The sequence below is a fragment of the Bicyclus anynana genome, chromosome 26 (genome assembly GCF_947172395.1).
Source record: "Bicyclus anynana chromosome 26, ilBicAnyn1.1, whole genome shotgun sequence".
Classification (NCBI taxonomy): Eukaryota; Metazoa; Arthropoda; class Insecta; order Lepidoptera; family Nymphalidae; genus Bicyclus; species Bicyclus anynana.
In genome coordinates this window covers 1447811-1470043 of record NC_069108.1, presented here as the reverse complement: position 1 = coordinate 1470043, position 22233 = coordinate 1447811, and the positions used below count along the sequence as shown (strand labels likewise).

Below are 22233 nucleotides of genomic sequence, written 5' to 3'. Positions count from 1 at the left end.
TTCCTAAAAGTGGTCTCGTCATCACATTGAAGTTATGGGAAATACAAATACTCACCAGCACATGTCTATACAGAATATTCGATTACTTCATCGATGTTTTGCTGTTCCGGCTGAAGAATCGATCCTTTTTAGTATTGTTTTCATTACAAATGTTATCTATCTATATCTATGCATAAGGCTTAAAATAGCTACCCCTTAGAGCCGTAAGCAGTTTTTGTAAAAATAAAACTAGAGTCAAGTCTATTTTTTTTTTTTTTTTTTTATTTATTGAGCAAAAAACAAGCCAAAACTTCAAAGCTTAGACCATTTAAATAACAGGACCTGTCTCGCTAACCGTTACCCCTCTGGCAAAGATCAAAAATCTATGATCTAACGCGTTTATAAAAACTGTTGCTAAAGAATCGAAGTTTCATTGTTGTAATCTTTTTCGTCGTGTAAAGAGCTTCCTAAAAATGCCGGTTTGTGTAGTTAAATGGCATAAAAACGGCCAAAATCTTGTAGTTTAGTAAAAGATGGGGTAAGGTTTCATTAGAAAGTATTTAAACCTTAATTTTATCAAATTTGTAATAAAAACCATTTATAAGTGAATCGATTCTTTTGACAAAACAGCCAAACATCGATCAGTAATCGAATAATATATGTATTTTATCTGTGGATAGTCTAAGCAATGTGTTTGTTAGGCTGTGTAAAAATTACGTGTGTGTGTATTGCGAGTCAAATTTATAGTTGTGAGCGTATGGACATAGAAAATTTTAAATGGTGTTAAATATTTTCGATGTGTGAGTTTACCTTGTCCCTTCCAAAAAAAAACGACAGACTATTTTGTACGTGAATTTGAGTGCGATGCATCTCCATTTTCTAATTCTTCTACGCTTCAAAGATACTTTGTGGTCAAGTCATGAATAGAGATCAAGGTCAATGTTATAGTTTTTAATCTGTGTTTGGCAAGTGTTTGGGTTGTCAACTGTCAATGTCAAACTATAAAAAAATTTATTATTTCGCGTAATCAAAATTTTGGAGTTTTGAGTTATAATTTTCTAATAAATAAACTAATTTCGCATGCGTTTACGCTACCGTTGGTAGTGTTTCTGGGCTAGCGCGTGATCTGTGAGACGCGAGGTCGCGAGGCGGGAGCAGAAGTGGCAGAACATAAATATTGAACATGCGGTGTTGTGTGCCTTTCTGCAGGAGCACTGCAGCCAATGTGCGCACAGCAGAGGGCAGACGCAAGGACGAGGGGATTACTTTTCACGGGTGAGTGTATTTGAGCGGCCTCGTAGCGTGCGTCTCTTCGCACTCGTCACATAGCTACACTCGAACTGCAGAGTTGTCTTGGATAGAAGCAGGCGTTACTTTGCGGAAGTTCATCATGATTATATAATGATTTATTTATTTTGCTATCATCCGCGAAAATTCGGCGAACCCATGCGACAACGTCACCCAGGTCCGACAAAATACTCTCTACGTACGTTTCACCCCGAAACCGGAGCATCCTCAGGAGATGTTGACTCTACAACGTGCAATTGCAAAGTGTCGTTTTCGACCTTTGCTTCGTCTTTTATAGACCAAAAAGTAGGTGGGGCAAGAGGTGGGCGTTGCCAAGATACTCATAATATAAGCGATTTATCTTGCATCGCATTCAAATCGCTTATATTATGAGTATCTTGGCAACGCCCACCTCTTGCCCCACCTACTTTTTGGTCTATAAAAGACGAAGCAAAGGTCGAAAACGACACTTTGCAATTGCACGTTGTAGAGTCAACATCTCCTGAGGATGCTCCGGTTTCGGGGTGAAACGTACGTAGAGAGTATTTTGTCGGACCTGGGTGACGTTGTCGCATGGGTTCGCCGAATTTTCGCGGATGATAGCAAAATAAATAAATCATTATATAATGCAGAGTTGTCGTTTACAACCGCGGACGACGGTATAGCCTCACAGGGTTCACGTCCCGGCTCAGGTCCGGTCTGGTGGCGGCTAGTTAGCGCCCTACCGGCGAAGCTGTATCACCAGTCAGTCATTCACCCCTTACACATTGGCACGCTTTCATCTTGCACTGCATTGTCACTCGCCGACCGTCAGGTGCAAACACTGACTTGTTGTTGAGAGAAGCAATGTTAGAGTAGAAACTTGTTGTCTGCAGCAATTTAAGCAGTTTGTTTAAGTAAATGGTTATTTCCAGTTTCCCTAGTGAAGCATGTCTACGTGCAGCTTGGCTCAGAGCCCTCAGCAAACAAGACACTGACCTGCCAGACTCTGCTGTGGTCTGCTCGCAGCATTTTCTAAGTGATGACTTCAGTGAGACAGAAAGTGGCTCGAGGCAGATTGCTCCTGGCGCCATTCCTTCAACAGTGCTGGTAATGTTTGCACAATGTCATCTCATGTATTGTTAGAGAGTATATCAAAGAAGCAAATCAAATCTGTCTGTTCAAATTCTGTGTTGGGCTGTGAATTTTGCCTCTTGCCTCTAGAACCTATATAATAAAAATTAATAATACATTTTTCTATATGCTGCATATTTATACTATATATAACTAGTAGTATATTTGCAGGTCTGCACAATGTGCCTGGACAGTGACAGCAAGCAGTTGCCAATGAGTAAATACAAGTTGGATGAGGCATACCAACAGTTTATTGGTCTTCCTGTAAGTTGTTCACTTGTGATTTAAAGTATATGAGATAGATAATCATAAATATTAAAGTTAAACACTTAATCACCATTGTTGTTTCAGTTGTGTGATCGAGGGAACCTGCAACAAACACTTTGTGTACGATGTGCTCACAGACTGATAAACGTCACCAGATTTAGAGACGACAGCTTGAGAACCCGCTCACTGATGAAGGGCTTAGTTGAGAAAAATGAACTTGTGAGTGTCAATACATACTTGTATTGTCAATATTTGCTTTGGCGGGACATCGCCCCACACAAATCCCATCCACCATGCATCTTGATTTTTATATGACCTGTGCACTCGCACCTTATTTCAGAGATGTCATGAAGATTGCATCCATCTATAACTAAAATACTCCTCTCTTGTTTCAGATAACAAACCTACACATTAAACTAATAACCCGGGACCAAAATCTCGTAAAAAGTAAGTTTGTGATTACAACAATAGCTCCCGACTACTGTGACCTACACATTGTAGAAGAGCATTATGAAGAACAAACAGAATCTGAAGAAACAGAAAGTGGTGATGAAAAATTTGTGAAAAATGAAGACAGTCTTGACTCTATGTTCGCTGATGGAGACTTGGGAGTGAAGAATGAATTTTATGAATCAAATGGACCTGACGACAGCAAAGCGTGGAGACCAAGGCTACTGGATGAAGTCCTCCAACAGGAGCAAGCAGCTTTGAAGTCTACGGTTGCATGTTTGACCAGAATACAGGATCCGTTGATGTTTGCAGATGAGACTGTCACGTGTGCACTTTGTTTAGGAGAGTTTGTCAGTGAGCAAGAGTTCAGTGAGCACATGACCATGCACCGTCAGGTGAGACAAATGTCCATTTTGATAAGTTAATGTGTTAGAACAGCAATGTTATATAATAGGGTAGTTGACTCATAACAAAGGAGATGGTCCATTTCAGGTCCACTCTTGTATCATTAAAATTTAAAAATACAAGGATTTCATTAAAATCTAAATAAGTGAATAAATCTAACTAATTATAAAGAAATAAAAAAATGAAAACCCCACTTTTTGAGTTATATCAAGATGGCGCCTATAAAACAACTATGACATGACAATTGACAGCAAACGTCAAAATGACTACTGCATCGAAAACGTCATCAATCCGCCATTATTACCCATATTAGTGTTGCAGTTCTTGGCAGAGAATGAATTCAATTCAAAAGAATTAAAGTAAATTCATAGATTAGTAAAAAATAATCTTCTTTTTACAATGGCTGAACCTGGGCTCCATACAATTTTAGACCATCTCCTTTAATATAAACAATTGTAGGAAATAAGTAGTCTGAGAAGGATATGACGCGACTATCTCGTGTTGGCTCATCCCGACGCTGGGTGGCGCTGGTTGTATCCGTGTAGAGTGGAAGTCATTGGGCGGAGGTGACTGCTGGTGGACGTCGCTCGCCGTACGGTCGGTGGCAGTATTCCGGTGGCGGTCGATCCGTCAATATCTCTCTTGGAGTAATCCTTCTCAGATTACTCTGAAGTCTGATATTTTGGTTACATTTTATTTGTTAATTAAGTTGTCCTGACAAAAATTGTGAACCGTAATCTTTGTTAAATTAGTTTCCTTATTTTTAAAATCCACTTCTGATTTGTTTACTCAATATTATTTAATAAAAGTCAAGAATTTCAAGGAAAACTTAATTTAAAAAGTTTTGTATTTTATAATTTTTTCCAAACATCAAGCAATAAGCACTGTCGTCCATTTTGTGATGTCACACAAACACTAAACCGTTTGGATAAGGTTTAGCATTTATGTGACGTCATGAACGATAAAATATAGATCAATATGGCCGACAGCGTTTTGGCTTGTATTGTCAAAAGAATATTTAAAAATTGAAATTTTTATGTAGTCACGTCTGAAAAAAAAAAATTATGATAATTTGCTTTTAATCTAGTAGAATGATAATGAACAATTTAAGACCATTTAAAAAACATATCATGTTTTTGTCCAACAGACCAGCGATGTTGACAGCGAATGTGTGACGTCACAAGTGTGTGAGCCTGCTGCAGCTGCGAGCTCTGGCTGGCACTCGGCGCCCCTCATTGAGCACAAGTTAATGTACTGTAGCAGTGACGCTGACAGCGAATGTGTGACGTCACAAGTGTGTGAGCCTGCTGCAGCTGCGAGCTCTGGCTGGCACTCGGCGCCCCTCAGTGAGCACAAGTCAGTATACTGTAGCAGTGTTCATACCAGCCTTGCCTCCTCTCTGCCCGCTGTGTACGCTCCACTCCCCAGTACTCTGCATACATTCTCACACAAGTATACTTTACAGGCATGCAGTTCAGAGCCTGGACGATGACTCTCCCCCTCCCACAGACTTGGCTCTACCTTCAGGTAAGTGAGCAGCGTCATATAGGAAAGGAATATCTCGTGTTAGCTCGTGCCTACACTGGGTGGCGCGACTTGTTTCTGTAAAGAGTGAGAGCGATCGGGCGGGAGTGACTATTAATATAAGGCGCTCGCCGTACGGTCAGCTTCAGTTGTGTCGTAGCGTACAACCCGTCCACAACTTTTGTTGTATAATCCTTAATGGGTTAATTGGTATAGGTTGGGAGAATAACTTGAGCAGTGAAGGTGAGTGTTGGCTAGTCCAAAGGGATCCCTTAAATCTACTCGGTTATCAACCCATATTCGGCTCACTGCTGAGCTTGAGTCTCCTCCTAGAATGAGAGGGGTTAGGCCTTAGTCCACCACGCTGGACCAATGCGGATTGACAGACTTCACACACGCAGAGAATTAAAAAAATTCTCTGGCATGAAGCCTTAAACCTACACCCAGAGTCACAAGCCTTTTGGCTTGGGTTTGTTTTGGTTACATTTCGATTTGTTAATTAAGTTGTCCTGACAAATATTGTGAACAGCCTTTGCTTAACATTGGTTTTCTTATCTTTTTAAATTCACTTCTGAGTTTTCTAAAGGGGAATGCCCATGCCCAGCCTAGGCGTACCCTTAAATAAAAAATAAAATAAATAAAATTAAATTTATTTTTTAGGCTTACCCTTACCACCCGGCAATTTACTTATATCTTAAAAAATCATGATAATTCTACTTCCATACTTTATTACTTTGTTAAAAAAAGTTTTCTACAACGTTTTATTTCATTTATTTAATTTTGTACAACGTGAAATAACACAGTTTTAATTGTTACTTCGCCACTTTGCTACGCCGGCAAACATTTTTCCCTAGAAGAGTGTTAATAATTTTTTTTTTACTCTTTACAAGTTAGCCCTTGACTACAATCTCACCTGATGCTAAGTGATGATGCAGTCTAAGATGGAAGCGGGCTAACTTGTTAGGAGGAGAATGAAAATCCACACCCCTTTTGGTTTCTACACGGCATCGTGCCGGAACGCTAAATCGCTTGGCGGTAAGTCTTTGCCAGTAGGGTGGTAACTGGCCACGGCTGAAGCCTCCCACCAGCCAGACATGGACTGATTGAGAAAATGTCAATCTGCCCAGCCGGGGATCGAACCCAGGACCTCCGTTTTGTAAATCCACCGCGCATACCACTGCGCCACGGAGGTCGTCTTTATTTATACTGACTGACATGAGAGAATAATAAAAAAATATCTTACAGGTATTCCATTGCACGTGATAGCTGCACCTAACGAAGACGATTTATTGAAGAAAAGTGGAAAAGGACTCCTAAATGATAGCGAACTAAATAAATCTGATAGCAGCAACAAAAGTACAGACATTAATATATCTACACATGAAGTTAAACTAAATAATATATTGAAAGAACATGATCCGATAGTGTCAGTTCCAGCAACAAGTGAGAATGACGTCACAACAACATTCAAGAAACATGATAAAATGCCTTATTCTTGTAAACATTGCGAATATACATCTAAATGGAAGGGCCACATTGTGGTGCATATGCGAAGGCACACTGGTGAAAAACCATTCTCATGTGAGATTTGTGACTTCAAGGGTATTCAAAAAAGTAGCCTGGCGAGACACATGCGAACTCACATTGGTAAAAAGATTTTTTCTTGTAACCATTGCGAGTACACATCTAATTGGAAGGGCAACATTTCGGTGCATATGCGAAGGCACACTGGTGAAAAACCATTCTCATGCGAGTTTTGTGACTTCAAGGGTTTCCAAAAAAGTAGCCTGGAGAGACATATGCGAACTCACATTGGTGAAAAGACTTTTTCTTGTAAGCTGTGCAAATATAAATGTACTGCTGAAAGTAAATTAATGGTACACAATATAAGAAAACACACTGTTGATAAGCTTTATACTTGTGAAATATGTAATTATAAATGTCTCCATAACTCCACCTTGGTGACACACATGAAAGCACACATGGGTGATAAGCCTTTTTTATGTCACTCGTGCGAGTATAGATGTGTTTCGAAAAGTAATTTAATAGTACATATGCGTACCCACACTGGTGAAAAGCCATATTCATGTAAATTATGCGAGTACAAATGTACTAAAACAGATCATTTAGTAGTACACATGCGCACTCACACTGGTGAAAAGCCATACGCATGTAATATATGTGATTTTAAATGTACTACAAGAGGTAGCCTAAGGGGTCACATACGTACTCACACTCGTGAAAAGCCATATTCGTGTAATTTATGCAAGTACAAATGTGCTACAGCAAGTACTTTAGTAGGACATATGCGTACTCACACTGGTGAAAAACCATACGCTTGTGATATGTGTAAGTTTAGATGTTCTGCAAAAGCTAGCCTAGTGGGACATATGCGAGCTCACACTGTTGAGAACGCTTACTGTTGTAACTTCTGCGAGTTCAGAAGTAACTATAAACGTGGGCTAGGGGTCCATATGCAGCAATCTCATGCTGGTGAAAAGCGGTTTTTTTGTAAATTATGCGATTATAAATCTGATAAGAAAAGTTACCTTAAGAAGCATATGGAAAAAAATCACTAAGTACTAAAAATTCATCAGGGGTACATAAATAGAAATAGTGTTAGTAGTAGAAAGTAATAGAAATAAATAGAAAAAGAGTTAGAAGTAGAAAGTAATAGAAATAAATAGAAAAAGAGTTTCTCGATTACGGATTGTATTAATATTGTGGAGGGGAGGTTTTTTTACGAAGTCGTTGCAACAGTGATTGTATAAATAAGTGGGTATTTGATGTCTTGAGCTCAGTTGTTTGTTAGGCAGCGTGGACACCGTCACGCTGCTAGTCGCGTTAGTAATTTTGTGCAATAATGTTTTGTGTGTGTTACTATTGATAATGTTTTATGTTGTAATTATCTATACTAATATATAAAGCCGAAGAGTTTGTTTGTTTGTTTGAACGCGCTTATCTCAGGAATGGTCCGATTTGTAAAATTCTTTCATAACTTATTTATTTTAAATTATGTAGTTTGTTTATAAAATGTTAAATAAAATATATTAACCATATCTAATTGTTCTAAGCTTATTAATCAAATCAAATTTATTATAATTAATTTAAGAACAAGTTAATTATTATTAAGTGTGAAATGACTAGTGATTTATACCCTTATTTTTAATTGGTTGGTAAACAGAACTCATCAAGAAATGCTGGTATAAGTAGGATGTTTTCGACTTTTGAGCTCACGCTCAACCCGGAAAAGAACGGATTACTTTTCTGACTTTGAAACTATACTACAGCCTTTCTTGATGATTACTGTTTACCAACAAACAAATTAATAATGAGGATATAAATCATTAGTCATTTCACACCTAATAATAGTTAAAACTAACTTATATAATGATTTATTTATTTTGCTATCATCCGCGAAAATTCGGCGAACCCATGCGACAACGTCACCCAGGTCCGACAAAATACTCTCTACGTACGTTTCACCCGCAATTGCACGTTGTAGAGTCAACATCTCCTGAGGATGCTCCGGTTTCGGGGTGAAACGTACGTAGAGAGTATTTTGTCGGACCTGGGTGACGTTGTCGCATGGGTTCGCCGAATTTTCGCGGATGATAGCAAAATAAATAAATCATTATATAATCATGATGAACTTCCGCAAAGTAACGCCTGCTTCTATCCAATAAAACTAACTTGTTCTTAAATTAATGTAAATAAATTTGATTAATAATCTCAGAACAAATAAATATGGTTAATATATTTTATATAACATTTTATAAACAAACCATACATAATTTAAAATAAATAAGTTATGAAATGACAGACATTTTTTACCTTCATATTTCTCTGTTGGTAAACAGTGCTCATCAAGAAAGGCTGGTAAACTAACACATTGCTATTTACTCGTGTGTTATTGTAAGATCATCATCATTATCAACCCATATTCGGCTCACTGCTGAGCTCGAGTCTCCTCTCAGAATGAGAGGGGTTAGGCCAATAGTCCACCACGCTGGCCCAATGCGGATTGGCAGACTTCACACACGCAGGGAATTAAGATAATTCTCTGGTGTGCAGGTTTCCTCGCGATGTTTTCCTTCACCGTTTGAGACACGTGATAATTAATTTCTTAAAATGCACACACTGAAAAGTTAGAGGTGCATGCCCCGGACCGGATTCGAACCTACGCCCTCCAGAATCGAAGGCAGAGGTCATATCCAATGTGCTATCGGCTGATTGTAAGAGTATTAATTATTAATCTAAAATTTAAAACACTTTAGCACCGAAGTAAGCTTAGCTTTTGTTATTGCTTGTATTAAGTCCCTACAAATAAGATGATGTAGCACCAATTGCGTTTTTTTTATTCTTTACAAGTAAGCACTTGACTACAATCTCACCTGATGGTAAGTGATGATGCAGTCTAAGATGGAAGCGGGCTAACTTGTTATGGGATGGAAATCCACACCCCTATCAGTTTCTACACAGCATCGTACCGGAACGCTAAATCGCTTGGCGATACGTCTACGCCGGAAGGGTGGTAACTAGCCACGGCCGAAGCCTCCCACCAGCCAGACCTGGACCAATTAAAAAAATCTCAATCTGCCCAGCCGGGGATCGAACCCAGGACCTCCGTTTTGTAAATCCACCGTGCATACCACTGCGCCACGGAGGCCGTCGACTTTTCAGTTGTGTGCATAAGAAATTAAATATCACGTGTCTCAAACGGTGAAGGAAAACATCGTGAGGAAACCTGCATACCAGAGAATTTAGTCAATTCTCTGCGTGTGTGAAGTCTGCCAATCCGCATTGGGCCAGCGTGGTGGACTATTGGCCTAACCCCTCTCATTCTGAGAGGAGACTCGAGCTCAGAAGTGAGCCGAATATGGGTTGGTAACGACGACCACGGCGATACTCTTGCCATACTGGATGTGCACTTTTTACCGAATGTTAATAATGTTTAATAAAGTTTGTCAGTTTTAAAGTTATTAAAAAAAAAACAAATCTTGGATATTTTGTACTATACTTTTTTTCTGTGTTATTATGTTTTTTCTTATGTGGTGTATAAATAAATAATAATAATAATTTTAAATCTTTAATTTCTCTAAATATACTTGTCCGAATAGGTTTAAATGATTTTTTTTTAATTAAATCTTGGTTTGGTAAAGTCCTCTTATATGTTGCCTATTTCGTTCACATCGGTTAAGCCGTTCAAAATTATAAGAGGGTTACATACATACATACCTTTGGGTGTCTTTATATGTAAGTACTTTTACAGACAGACAGACCTCATTGTGAAAATAGTCGAGATAGCTTCCCAGGGTCTCAATACATCGAGATTCGACGAATAGGCTAGTTGACACTTTTTTCTTAAATTGTTCATTTTATCGTTCTACTAGATTGAAATTTTTGTTTTTCATATTTTTTTGAGACATGAAAATTTTAGTTTTTAAATATGTTTTTGACAAAACGAGCCAAAACGCCTGTCGGCCATGATGGTCTGTATTTTAACTGTTTCATGACGTTAGTATAATAAATCCCTTACAAACGGAGCGTTTGACAAAAATATTATTTAAAAATTAGTTAGTTTAGTACATCAAGTGTGACGTTTGGAAAATTTGATAATACGTGATATTTAAATTGAGTTTTTAACCGACTTCAAAAAGGAGGAGGTTCTCAATTCGGTCGGTATTTTATAAGAAATCCTTAACTTTTATTAATTGATATCGATATTTTTCGGACCCTTATTCCATGTAGTAAACGAATTTTTTTTATAAATTTTTTACAAGTTAGTCCTTGACTGCAATCTCACCTGATGGTAAGTGATGATGCAGTCTAACCCTGGAATTCATAGTCGTGAAGTGAACAATCCCCCACAAACCAATATTCAGTATTCACCCAGGGGCTGACTATTGAATCATCCTTCATTGCATTTCATAAACAAACTATTGGAGAGCCCCTAGGTGACTGGAGTTTCAAGCAAATGTTGTCTATGATTTTACATTAGATCTTTGAAAATTCTGTGACACAACCACAGAGAGACGTATTTTGTTAATTCTTTGACATTTTACAAAATAATTGAGTTTCTAATATTTTCATTTACTTTTTGTTTTTATTTATCGCAGTAAAATTTAATTCGTTCAAGTGTACAATAGATCAATTTTATCAAAAAGTTTCTTTCTCACAAGAAGGAGTTGTTAGAAAAATATTGAAGTTATGTGGACGAACATGATCATATACAAAATTATCAGCCGATGGACGTCCACTGCTGGACATAGCCGTCTTGCATGGACTTTCAAACACAACGGTCTCGAGCCGCCAGCGTCCAGCGGCTCCCTGCAACCCGCTTGATGCCCTCGGTCCACCTAGTGGGGGTTCGACCAACACTGCGATTTCATCGGCTCTTCGAACTATGTGGCCTGCCCATTGCCACTTCAGCTTCACGACTCGCTGTGCTACCTATGTGACTTTGGTTTGTCTGCGGATCTTCTCATTTGTGATACGATCACGCAGAGAAATCCCAAGCATACTATTTACTATGTAGTTTGATATTTTATACTTTTGTAATGTGGAATCCTACTTGAAATAAAAAAAATATTGTAAGAGGAAATTTGTTTATTTTACTCAAAACCACCTATAATTATCTTAATAATTACAAGTAGGTACTATTATGCTGTATTTTCTTACAATTTATAGTAAGTGCAGTAAATAAATATAAGTGTAGCTTATCCTTAGGAATAGTGGTAAAATTGCGTTTCACAAAGCTTTAGATCACATAATATTATATATTTAGGAGGTAGGCTTGGCCCGGTAATGGGCTGATAATAATGAACCACACAGTACTTATTGCAATTCTAAATTCAAACCTATATCCTTTTGATACAAAGTTTAATTAATAACAACAATAAATACATAATTTACATATAACTTATTGTTATTATTGTTTTTTTTATATAGGGCCAGACTTAAATGAAAAATGCAGAAGTAAACATTTAATAATTATCTTTATTAAAGATGTGAATCAATAAATTTCATTCAATTAAGATTTGTATACATTTTCTATTGTTATGGACTTCAGAGTGAGTGACCACCTTACAACATACTGCACTCACTCCTACTACCTCGATATTAAATGCTGCTGACTTTTCAAGGTATGTGGGTCTTCCAATTACTGTGATCTGAAAACTCAGATTTTCAAGAACCAAAGTATTCTCAGTATTCTTGGTAAAACAGTATTCTCAGAGCTCATCACTGCTATTCCCTGCCATGATAGCCGGTTTCTTTAAATCTGTGCATAGGGTCCTCCGGGGTTGTTTATATGTATACCTATGCGTGCCATCAATACAGCTTGACTTGTGGCATTTCTGTTATTTCATAGAATGCTTGATGGACTGCACATACAGTCTGAAAATAAACATTATGTTGGTTACATTCATGTTGGTTATATATTTCCTAAATCAAAACTAGATAGGTATACCTAACATTTATATAGGTTAGATTACAAACAAACAAACTAATTAAATTCTTCATCATGAGTATGTAAAGCATGAGTCTCCTCTCAGAATGAGAGGGATAAGGTCCACCACGCTGGCCCAATGTGAATTGGCAGACTTCACACATGTAGAGACAATGTTTTTCCTTCACCGTATGAGACATGTAATATACATTTAAATTCATAAAATGCACATAACTGAAATGATTTGGAGGTGCATGTTTCAGACAGCATTTGAACCTACACCCTCCGAATAGAAGGCAGAGGTCATATCAACTGGGCTATATGGATTTTGTACTACTCCTAATTTATCTATACTAATATTATAAACAGGAAAAATTTGTTTGTTTGTTTTGAATAGGATCTGTAACTACTGAACTGATTTGAAAGATTCTATCACTGTTGGGAACCTACACCATCATAATCAAAGGCAGGGGTCATACCCACTGGGCTAATTGGTTTTATATCTACTCCTAATTTATCTTTACTAATAATAGAAACAGGAAAGATTTGTTTGTTTGTATGTTTTGAATAGGCTCTGGAACTACTGAACCAATTTAAAAAATTCTTTCACTGTTGGGAAGCTACACTATTCCCGAGCTCTATAGGCTATATTTTATCCCCATATTCTTACGGAAATGGGAACCACACAGGGTGAAACCGCGCGGCGTCTTCATGAACAAAAAATTATTGATAATGAACAAAGGTACGTACCTGATAACATCCCGTTACATAGAATTGAAGTGCTGCTAGAATGTATAATACTAGCGGTATTGGTATTCCTCTCTTGGTCTTCTGTGTTCATTCTTCATCAAACAGAGGCATATTATGCCTAATATGAGAATCTTTCGTACATTCCATATCGCCATAGTATTATACTGGGTTTACGAAATTGCGAATATATATTTTGGGCACTGATATAACTCGCTGTTTATAACTTCACTTATAACGTCCACTTTCTAATAAATAAATCACGATTAACAACAAAAAAAAATGCCAGGGGATGGTTTGGCTGACAAATATCGGTAATTCAGCAGTCAGCCGCCAGCTCCTCTCAAATGAGGGGTTTCTTTTGTCTATGAAACGCGTAGGGGTTGAATTCGACACATAGCGGCTGAATAATCCCCTTAGGGGCCCCCTACTACGACTATGAATTCCACCGTAAGACGGAAGCGGGCTTACTTGTTAGGAGGGGGATGAAAATCCACACCCCTTTCGGGTTCTACACGGCATGGTACCGGAACGCTAAATCGCTTGGCGATACGTCTACGCCGGAAGGGTAGACCGGTAGGAAGCCTGACGTGGACCAATTAAGAAAATCTCAATCTGCCTAGCCGGGAATCGAACTCAGGTTTGTAAATCCACCGCGCATACCACTGTGCCACGGAGGCCGTCAAATTGTTTATATTTTTTATATGGGTCAACTACTATGCTCGACTGCACTAAGACTGCAAAGGCCGTCAAAAATATAAAGGACATAGAGCTATTTCAAAAGAGCCGTGATAGCCCAGTGGATATGACCTCTGCCTCCGATTCTGGAGGGTGTGGGTTCGAATCCGGTCCGGGGCATGCACCTCCAACTTTTCAGTTGTGTGCATTTTAAGAAATTAAATATCACGTGTCTCAATCGGTGAAGGAAAACATCGTGAGGAAACCTGCATACCAGAGAATTATCTTAATACTCTGCGTGTGTGAAGTCTGCCAATCCGCATTGGGCCAGCGTGGTAGACTATTGGCCTAACCCCTCTCATTCTGAGAGGAGACTCGAGCTCAGCAGTGAGCCGAATATGGGTTGATGACGACGAGAGCTATTTCATTCCAAATAAGAGCAATCCAGTAAAGGGTTTATCAGGTTTATATTTGCAAACTGAGCGTGTCTATCGGTAAGTTAGCGTGTTTCGACGTTATAATTTTACCTTCGCCGAACTACTGTCAAAACGGTGGTCGGGTTTATGCAATAGCTCCCAAGTTCCTGCGCTACGATTTTTTCGAAAACTATTTAATTCTAGCGGACGCCCGCGTCTCCAAATAAATTCATTTTTTCACTTATCACGCAGGAACTATGGATTTTTCCGGGATAAATAATAATTTAAACATTATGTTGGTCAATGACTTTCTATCTACCAAACAATTTAAAAATTAGGGTATAAATTGATGAATATACGTCTAGAAAGAAACTGAAAGCTTGGTTTGTCGAGAAGGCCTATAGCTATAACGGATTCCTAGAAAATAAATTTTATGACATTTACTTTATTGTATAATGGATGGACCAACCTGGAAGTATACTCTTACAAACAAAAAATAAATAAAAAATGGTTAATAAATGACGAATGATGAAGTTATTATGTAACAAACATTAAAGAAATAAAATACGCAACGAGTTGAAAACCTCCTCCTTTTTTGAAGTCGGTAAAAAATAAATTTTTTTAACAAAAATAATTGAACCGACTTCAAAGATGCATTAATCTAAAAAGCTAAATACGCTCTTACAGTTCATTTTGTTTATTTGCACCGCCTTCAAACCGATCAATGGCAAGGACATAGGTGCGATGTTATTTTTCGCTTCTTAATGCATCATTGAAGTAGATTTTATTTTTCTGTTTTTAGTGTGTCCTAGCATAGTGACCGTAAACGCCACAGTACGGGCAATTTCGTTCACTTATTTCAGTTATTTTGATTTTAACACAAAACTACTGAACCGATTTTCGTGAAAAATTAATGGGACCAATCTGGAAGTTGTATATTCAACCAAACAGTAATTTTTGAAATTGGTTTGTAAATCTTGAAGTTATATAGTAACAAACGTTTAAAAAAGTATGCGTCAGCTCCGACGCACCAATGGAGTTTACTCTTTCATATCGACTGTCTACATAGGTGTAGTACATACACTGTACGTCTCGGTACGCCTGAAAGTGAAAGGTGCGCAACCGAGGAGCAGCAGGCCGCGGCGTGCGCGCCCGCCAACAGTGAAAAGTGCGCACAAAAACGCAACGCTGTCATTCGTTCATCGAATTTTACTGCCCATATTTTTTTCATACCGGGGGGCTATATATGAAAAATGGATTTATATGGAGTAATCTCCAAAAATATACACGTCGAATTAAAATATAAAGGTAAAATAAAGGTAATAAAGGTATAAAGGTAAGTGATATTTACATAAAATATAAATATCACTTACCATCAGGTGTGATTGTAGTCAAGGGCTAACTGGTAAAAGAACAAAAAAAATAAAATAATAAAAAAATCACGTAATTGTTCGCCATGGCACAACGCCATCCGAACTCGGCAGATCATTGGCAATCGCTAGGTTATGTTTTTATTTTTTACGATGCACGCGGCCGTACCAAGTACGGCTTGTTAGCTCACAGATACAGAGTGCTCCGAAATCTGATCTGATCATTTAGCGCGGAATCCTAACTTCTATAACAATATCATGAAACTGAAGAGTTTGTTTGTTTGAACGTGCTTATATCAGGAACTACTTGGTCCGATTTGAAAAATTCTTTCAGTGTTAGATAGCCCATTTATCGAGGAAGGCTATAGGATATATATTATATTATTTTCGTATTCCTACGGGAACGGGAACTACGCGGGTGAAACGCACGGCGTCAGCTAATATTATTTAAAGAGGTAAGATTTTTAACGTTTATTTGTTACGTATAGGCCTCGAAAGTAACGGACCGATTTTAAAAGCGACACAGTCAAATAATGTAGTTAAGTTTTCATGTCTAAAGCACTAAACCGATTTTAAAAATTATTTCCTTAATGGAAAGCTACATTATAAGCGAGTCACAGACTACATTTTATCCACGAGAACGGGAAACTAAATGAAGTGAACTGTGGGGGGTCCGATATTCAAAAATCAATACTCACTTTTCGTCTTGCAGAGGACTACGCGACGTCATCATTGCGAACAATTCCGTCGTACATCATTTTTGCTCATCATCATCATCATCATCATAAGATTCGGCTCACTGTTGAGCACGAGTCTGCTCTCAGAATGTGAGAGGTTAGGCTAATAGTCTACCACCCTCGCCAGTTATTGTATTGGCAAATATTTTATATATAACTAGCGGACCCGGTCAAGCTTCGCTTTGACTTTTGTGCACTTCTTCCATACCCTTACCTACCTACTCCAACCCTACACCTACCCTACGTCGACCCTACCCCTACCCTACCTCTACCCTATCCCCACCCTACCCCTACCCTATACATATTAAAATTCAAATTATGAATCGTTTGTATGGAAGTATAAATTTTTATTCAGTCTTTTTAAATTTTTCTCCCCGTAAAAACCATCCTAGAACTACAACGAACATTTAAAAAAAATAATTGGCCAAATTGGTCCAGGCGTTATTGAGTTATGCGCTTACCAACGCATTTTGCGATTCATCTTTATATTATAGATAAAATTTTTGCTAATAGGAAACGCCAAAATAGAGGCAAACAAAGGTGGCTATTTTTTAATTTATAAGAAATGTGAACACCCTGTGAATTCAATGATTTCCCGTCCCCCGTCGCGATGTACGAAAATTTCACGGAAAATGGCGCTCGAACACAACTAGCTCGGTTTGACGTCGGTAAGTTCTATTTGTATTTAGTTTTATATTCATTTATTTCGTTTATTCATATTCATCGTCATCAAATCGACCCATGGACGTCTATAGAATAGTATTTGAAAGGCCTTTCGAACACCACGACCAGCCGCCTGGATCCAGGGCCTCATCCAGGGGGGGCTAGCGAGGCATTTGCCCAAAGCGGCAAAAATGAAGTGCGACAACTTTGACTTATTTTATTTCTTTCAACTAGGTAGTTTAGTATTTTTACATAACATACTAGGCTCAAAAAAACTATACTATTCTAACAATATCATCAAAATCATTATTAACCCATAGTCGGCTCACTGCTGAGCTCGAGTCTCCTCGCAGAATGAGAGGGGTTAGCCCGATAGTCCACACACGCAGATAATTGAGAAAATTCTCTGGTATGCAGGTTTCTTCACGATGTTTTTCCTTCGCCGTTAGAGACACGTGATATTTAATTTTAAAATGCACACAACTGAAAAGTTAGAGGTGCATGCCCCGGACCGGATTTGAACCCACACCCTCCGGGTTTGGAGACAGTGGTTATATCTGGACTATCACGGCTCTATATTATTCTAACATTATAATAATAATAAAAAGTATTTTTGGTGTATTTAAAAGGGCGGCAAAATTGCTGAATCGGCCCTTGCCTACATCCATCGAATTCCTGCGAATAGCTTGATGTCTTCAGTCCACCTGGTTAGATATTGTTTTTTATGATCTAGGTGATCAAAAAACGAAAATACTACATTGTGTTTTGGGGGTGGTTCTGGTAGGTACCTGTTTGCATAGAAACCGCCTCCGTGGGGCAGTGGTATGCGCGGTGGACTTACAAAACGGTCCTGAGTTCGATCTCCGGCTGGGTCGATTGAAGCTTTCTTAATTGGTCTAGGTCTTGTCTCACCCCACCGGCAAAGACGTACCGCCAAACGATTTAGCGTTACGGTACAATGTCGTGTGGCAACCGAAAGGGTCCTTTTTTCATCCTACTTCTAACAAGTTAGCCCGCTTCCATCTCTTAGATTAGATCACCACTTACCATCAGGTGAGATTGTAGGGCTAACTAGGCTAGTTAATTTTTCAATCTCCCCCTAACAAGTTAGCCCGCTTCCATCTCTTAGATTAGATCACCACTTACCATCAGGTGAGATTGTAGGGCTAACTAGGCTAGTTGCCACCCTACCGGCAAAGACGTACCGCCAAGCGTTTAGCGTTCCGGTACGATGCCGTGTAGAAACCGAAAGGGCTGTGGATTTTCATCCTCCTCCTAACAAGTTAGCCCTCTTCCATCTTCACTTAACATCAGGTGACATTGTAGTTAAAGGCTAACTTGTAACGAATAAAAAACAATGCATTGTAAATGCATTGTAAGGACGCAATACAAACTTATGTTGGGACACAAAACACATACTTGGACAAGGAATTTTCCAATTTTTACTTATAGTGCATACCCTAGTTAAAAACCTTATGAACGCCACTGGCTGCACCCCCTAGATCGTGAGTTAAAATACCCACGTCCGGGTGACGTCAGATATCGGGGACCTTACCCAACCTGCATACCAGAGAATTTTCTTAATACTATCCGTGTGTGAAGTCTGCCAATCCACATTGATCCAACTATTGACCTAACCCCTCTCATTCTGAGAAGAGACTCGAGCTCAGCAGTGAGCCGAATATGGGTTGATAATGATGATGATTGTAGGTTATTTGGGGGGTTGTCTTAATACGTTAAGACCTAACGGTTAACGGTTCGAATTTCTCTGTCTAAGGGTTTTCCTCTGATTGTGTAAGTGCCGTAGGCTCCTCAATGGGACATTAAGGCTTACCCAACCTGTATACCAGAGAATTTTCTTAATTCTGTCTGTGTGTGAAGTTTGCCAATCCGCATTGGTCCAGCTATTAACCTAACCTAACCCCTCTCATTCTGAGAAGAGACTCGAGCTCAGCAGTGAGCCACATATGGGTTGATAATCATGATGATTTTAGACTATTCGGGGGAGGGGGGGGGGACGTTAAGACGTTCAGGCCTAACGCGTCATATGATCTCCAGGGAGCCGCGAGATGTCACTGAAGATGTTCCAGACACAGAAGCCGCGGAACAACCACAGCGTCCGGTTCTCTAGCGATGAGCTGCCCAAGTTTAAATCACTGGTAAGTTCAAGTAATTATTATTGGATTATTGTATGCTTATGATAGCGTAGCGGCTTTCTATTACCTTACCTTATCAGTCGATAGACGTCCACTGCTGGACAAAGGCCTCTTGTCCCCCGCAACGATCTCGAGCTGCCAGCATCCAGCGGCTCCCTGCAACCCGCTTGATATCCTCGGTCCACCTAGTGGGGGATCGACCAACACTGCGCTGTCCGGTGCGGGGTCGCCATTCCAGCACCTTGGGACCCCAACGTCCATCGGCTCTTCGATGGACGTTGGGGTTGATTGATTGATTGATTGATTGATTCGATGTGGCCCGCCCATTGCCACTTCAGCTTCGCGACTCGCTGAGCTATGTTAGTGACTTTGGTTCGTCTGCCGATCTCCTCATTCCTGATGCGATCACGCAGAGTTTTCTTTCTATTAGTAAAAGAATTTTCAAAATCTGTTAGTAGATCCAGAGATTACCTATACTGTTAGTACAGATACGTGTATCATATTTCTTGAAATGCACATAATATGTTGTGTGCATTTCAAGAAATTAAATATCACGTGTCTCAAGCGTTGAAGGAAAACATCGTGAGGAAACCTGCATACCAGAGAATGTTCTTAATTCTCTGGTACTGGTGGTGTACTATTGGCCTAACCCCTCTCATTCTGAGAGACTCGTGCTCAGCAGTGAGCCGAATATGGGTTGATAATGATGATACTCGTACATATATATTGTGATATCATCATATCAGCCGATGGACGTCCACTGCAGGACATAGGCCTTTTGTAGGGACTTCCAAACATCACGATACTGAGTCCACCTGGTGGGGGGTCGACCAACACTGCGTGCGGGGTTGCCGTTACTGCACAGTGGGACCCCAATGTCCCCGCCCTTCAGCTCGTTACACCTAGTTGCTATATTGGTGACTTGGCTCAACGAGGTGTAATGTGGGTTAATATGTTTGGATTTTTGTTACTCTTTAACGCCGCTAATAATGAAGCGATTTGGCTGTAATTTGGAATGGAGATAGATTTTACTCTGGATTAACACATAGGCTACTTTTTATCCCGAAAAAATCCATGGTTTCCCGAGATTTGCGAAAACTGATGATTTTGATGATATGAATGTTTGTTACTCTTTCACGCCTCGACTACTGAACCGAATTAGCTGAAATTTGGTATTGAGATATATTATAGCCTGGATTAACACATAGGCTACTTTTTATCCTGGAAAATTCCATGGTTTCCGAGGGATTTGTGGAAAACTAAATTCCACGCGGACGAAGTCGTAGGCGTCCGCTAGTTTTTCTATATTTGGCAGGAGTCCCCGGATACTGGTCACCCGTTCGCAGCCAGCTCGCTGCTGAGCGTGGACTCCGGCGCGCCCAGCCCTGACTGCGCCTTCCAGCCCGCCGCCCAGCGCTACCGGCTCAACGAGCAAAGTTACTTTATACCCATCTCTTATTTTTTTTTTTAATTTTTATTTATCTATCTATCTATATATATAGAAATGAATTGCTGTTCGTTAGTCTCGCTAAAACTCGAGAACGGCTTAACGGATTTATCTTATCTTGGTCTTGAAATGTTCGTAGAGGTATTGGGAAGGTTTAAAAGGTGAGAAAAAATCAAATAATTTCCGGGGAAACCCTAAAAACTGCCCTTTTCTATTTCCCATACAAACGTTTAAGAGTCAAGCGGTAGGGGTAGGGTAGGGGTAGGGTAGGGGTAGGGGTAGGGTAGGGTAGGGGTAGGGTAGGGGTAGGGTAGGGTAGGGGTAGGGTAGGGTAGGGGTAGGGTAGGGTAGAGTAGGGATAGAGAATAAGTGCACTTATGTCAAAACGAAGCTTGACCGGGTCCGCTAGTTAATTTATATAAAGCACGCCAACAATACACATATGAAACGTTAATAAATAAAATAACACATATTAAAGAATTCTGATACGCTTATAAACAACTAGTAGATGCCGCGCGGTTTCACCTGCGTGGTTCCCGTTCCCGTAGGAATACGGGGATAAAATATAGCCTATAGCCTTCCTCGGTAAATGAGCTATCTAACACTGAAAGAATTTTTCAAATCGGACCAGTAGTTCCTGAGATTAGCGCGTTCAACCAAACAAACTCTTCAGCTTTATAATATAAATATAGAAGTATAGATAAGCGCACATAACATTTATATAATTATATGTCAAATTTATAGGAAGGATTAAATGTCAAAATTAATTAATACCTAATTTAAAATTAATAAAATAGTATAAAATTTTAAAACAGCTCAAATAGCAGGTGGTATCGATGCAGATACCTCAGATCTATAGTTCTTGATACTTTTCAACAGTTGTTCTATCGAATATATATATAAAAAAATGAAAAATCAAAACAAACTTGAATCAATAGCATTTCGAATTAATTAAAGATTTTTAATATTTAAAAAAATAATTATGACAGTCAGTTCAGATGCTAAAACTCTTTAGTTTATAATAGAACACAACACGACCTAATAAATAACTGAAAATCAAGCCTAGAACTCTCTTATTTCAGCATATCATACCTGAACATGACTATATCGAAATAATATTTAATATATTATAAATGAATTTCTTAAAAGTATCAGGAACTATAGAACTCACCTGCATGCGAAGAGAACTCATTTTTTTTGATATGCTGGCATATGATATGCTGGCATATGATGTGCTAAGTTCATGGACATTTTGTTGGGGCCCTATATTAAAATTATTTGGGTACCAAATGAACGGTAAAGATTTCTTATAAAAAGAAACAAACTGCTTGCATTAAAATAAAATAAATATTTCGTTGAATAATTTACCACTTCCTCCTACAAATTGCAAAGGCATATAATTCAAATTAAATATACACTTTTCTTGCCTTTTTTACATGACTCCAAAAAAGAGCGGGTCAACATTTCAAAATGTACGGAATACTTCACATTTTTATTATATTTTATATTTTTTAGCTGAAAATCTGCGCTGTATGCTTTTTTGC

General features: G+C 38.8%; 1 protein-coding gene and 1 long non-coding RNA gene across 3 annotated transcripts; one reads left to right on the top strand and one right to left on the bottom strand.

Annotated features, from left to right (window-relative positions):
- The first annotated feature begins 1000 nt into the window (after positions 1 to 1000).
- On the top strand, positions 1001 to 10104 carry LOC112045536 (zinc finger protein 816). 2 transcript variants are annotated; one of them, XM_052889586.1, is made up of 8 exons: positions 1001 to 1254; positions 2181 to 2355; positions 2551 to 2643; positions 2731 to 2865; positions 3042 to 3491; positions 4649 to 4857; positions 4967 to 5028; positions 6271 to 10104. In XM_052889586.1, the coding sequence occupies exons 1-8, from the start codon at positions 1163 to 1165 to the stop codon at positions 7602 to 7604; spliced, it is 2550 nt and encodes an 849-aa protein (XP_052745546.1). In that variant the 5' UTR covers positions 1001 to 1162; the 3' UTR covers positions 7605 to 10104. The 2 variants fall into 2 exon arrangements, with proteins under 2 accessions (XP_052745546.1, XP_052745547.1); XM_052889587.1 differs by lacking the exon at positions 4967 to 5028 and having other exon boundaries at positions 6271 to 6450.
- A 1900-nt stretch (positions 10105 to 12004) lies between these two features.
- Positions 12005 to 13717, bottom strand: LOC128199551 (uncharacterized). Its single transcript, XR_008252159.1, has 2 exons — positions 13226 to 13717; positions 12005 to 12423 (listed from the first exon to the last, which is right to left on the bottom strand). It is a non-coding gene; the product is annotated as an uncharacterized LOC128199551 (long non-coding RNA).
- Between the last annotated feature and the right edge of the window lie 8516 nt (positions 13718 to 22233).

Coding starts and splice junctions, on each gene's coding strand:
- LOC112045536 (XM_052889586.1), top strand. CDS start 1,163: ATGCGGTGTTGTGTGCCTTTCTGCAGGAGCACTGCAGCCAATGTGCGC. Junction 2,356..2,550: donor CCATTCCTTCAACAGTGCTG/GTAATGTTTGCA, acceptor GTATATTTGCAG/GTCTGCACAATGTGCCTGGA. Junction 3,492..4,648: donor ACATGACCATGCACCGTCAG/GTGAGACAAATG, acceptor TTTGTCCAACAG/ACCAGCGATGTTGACAGCGA.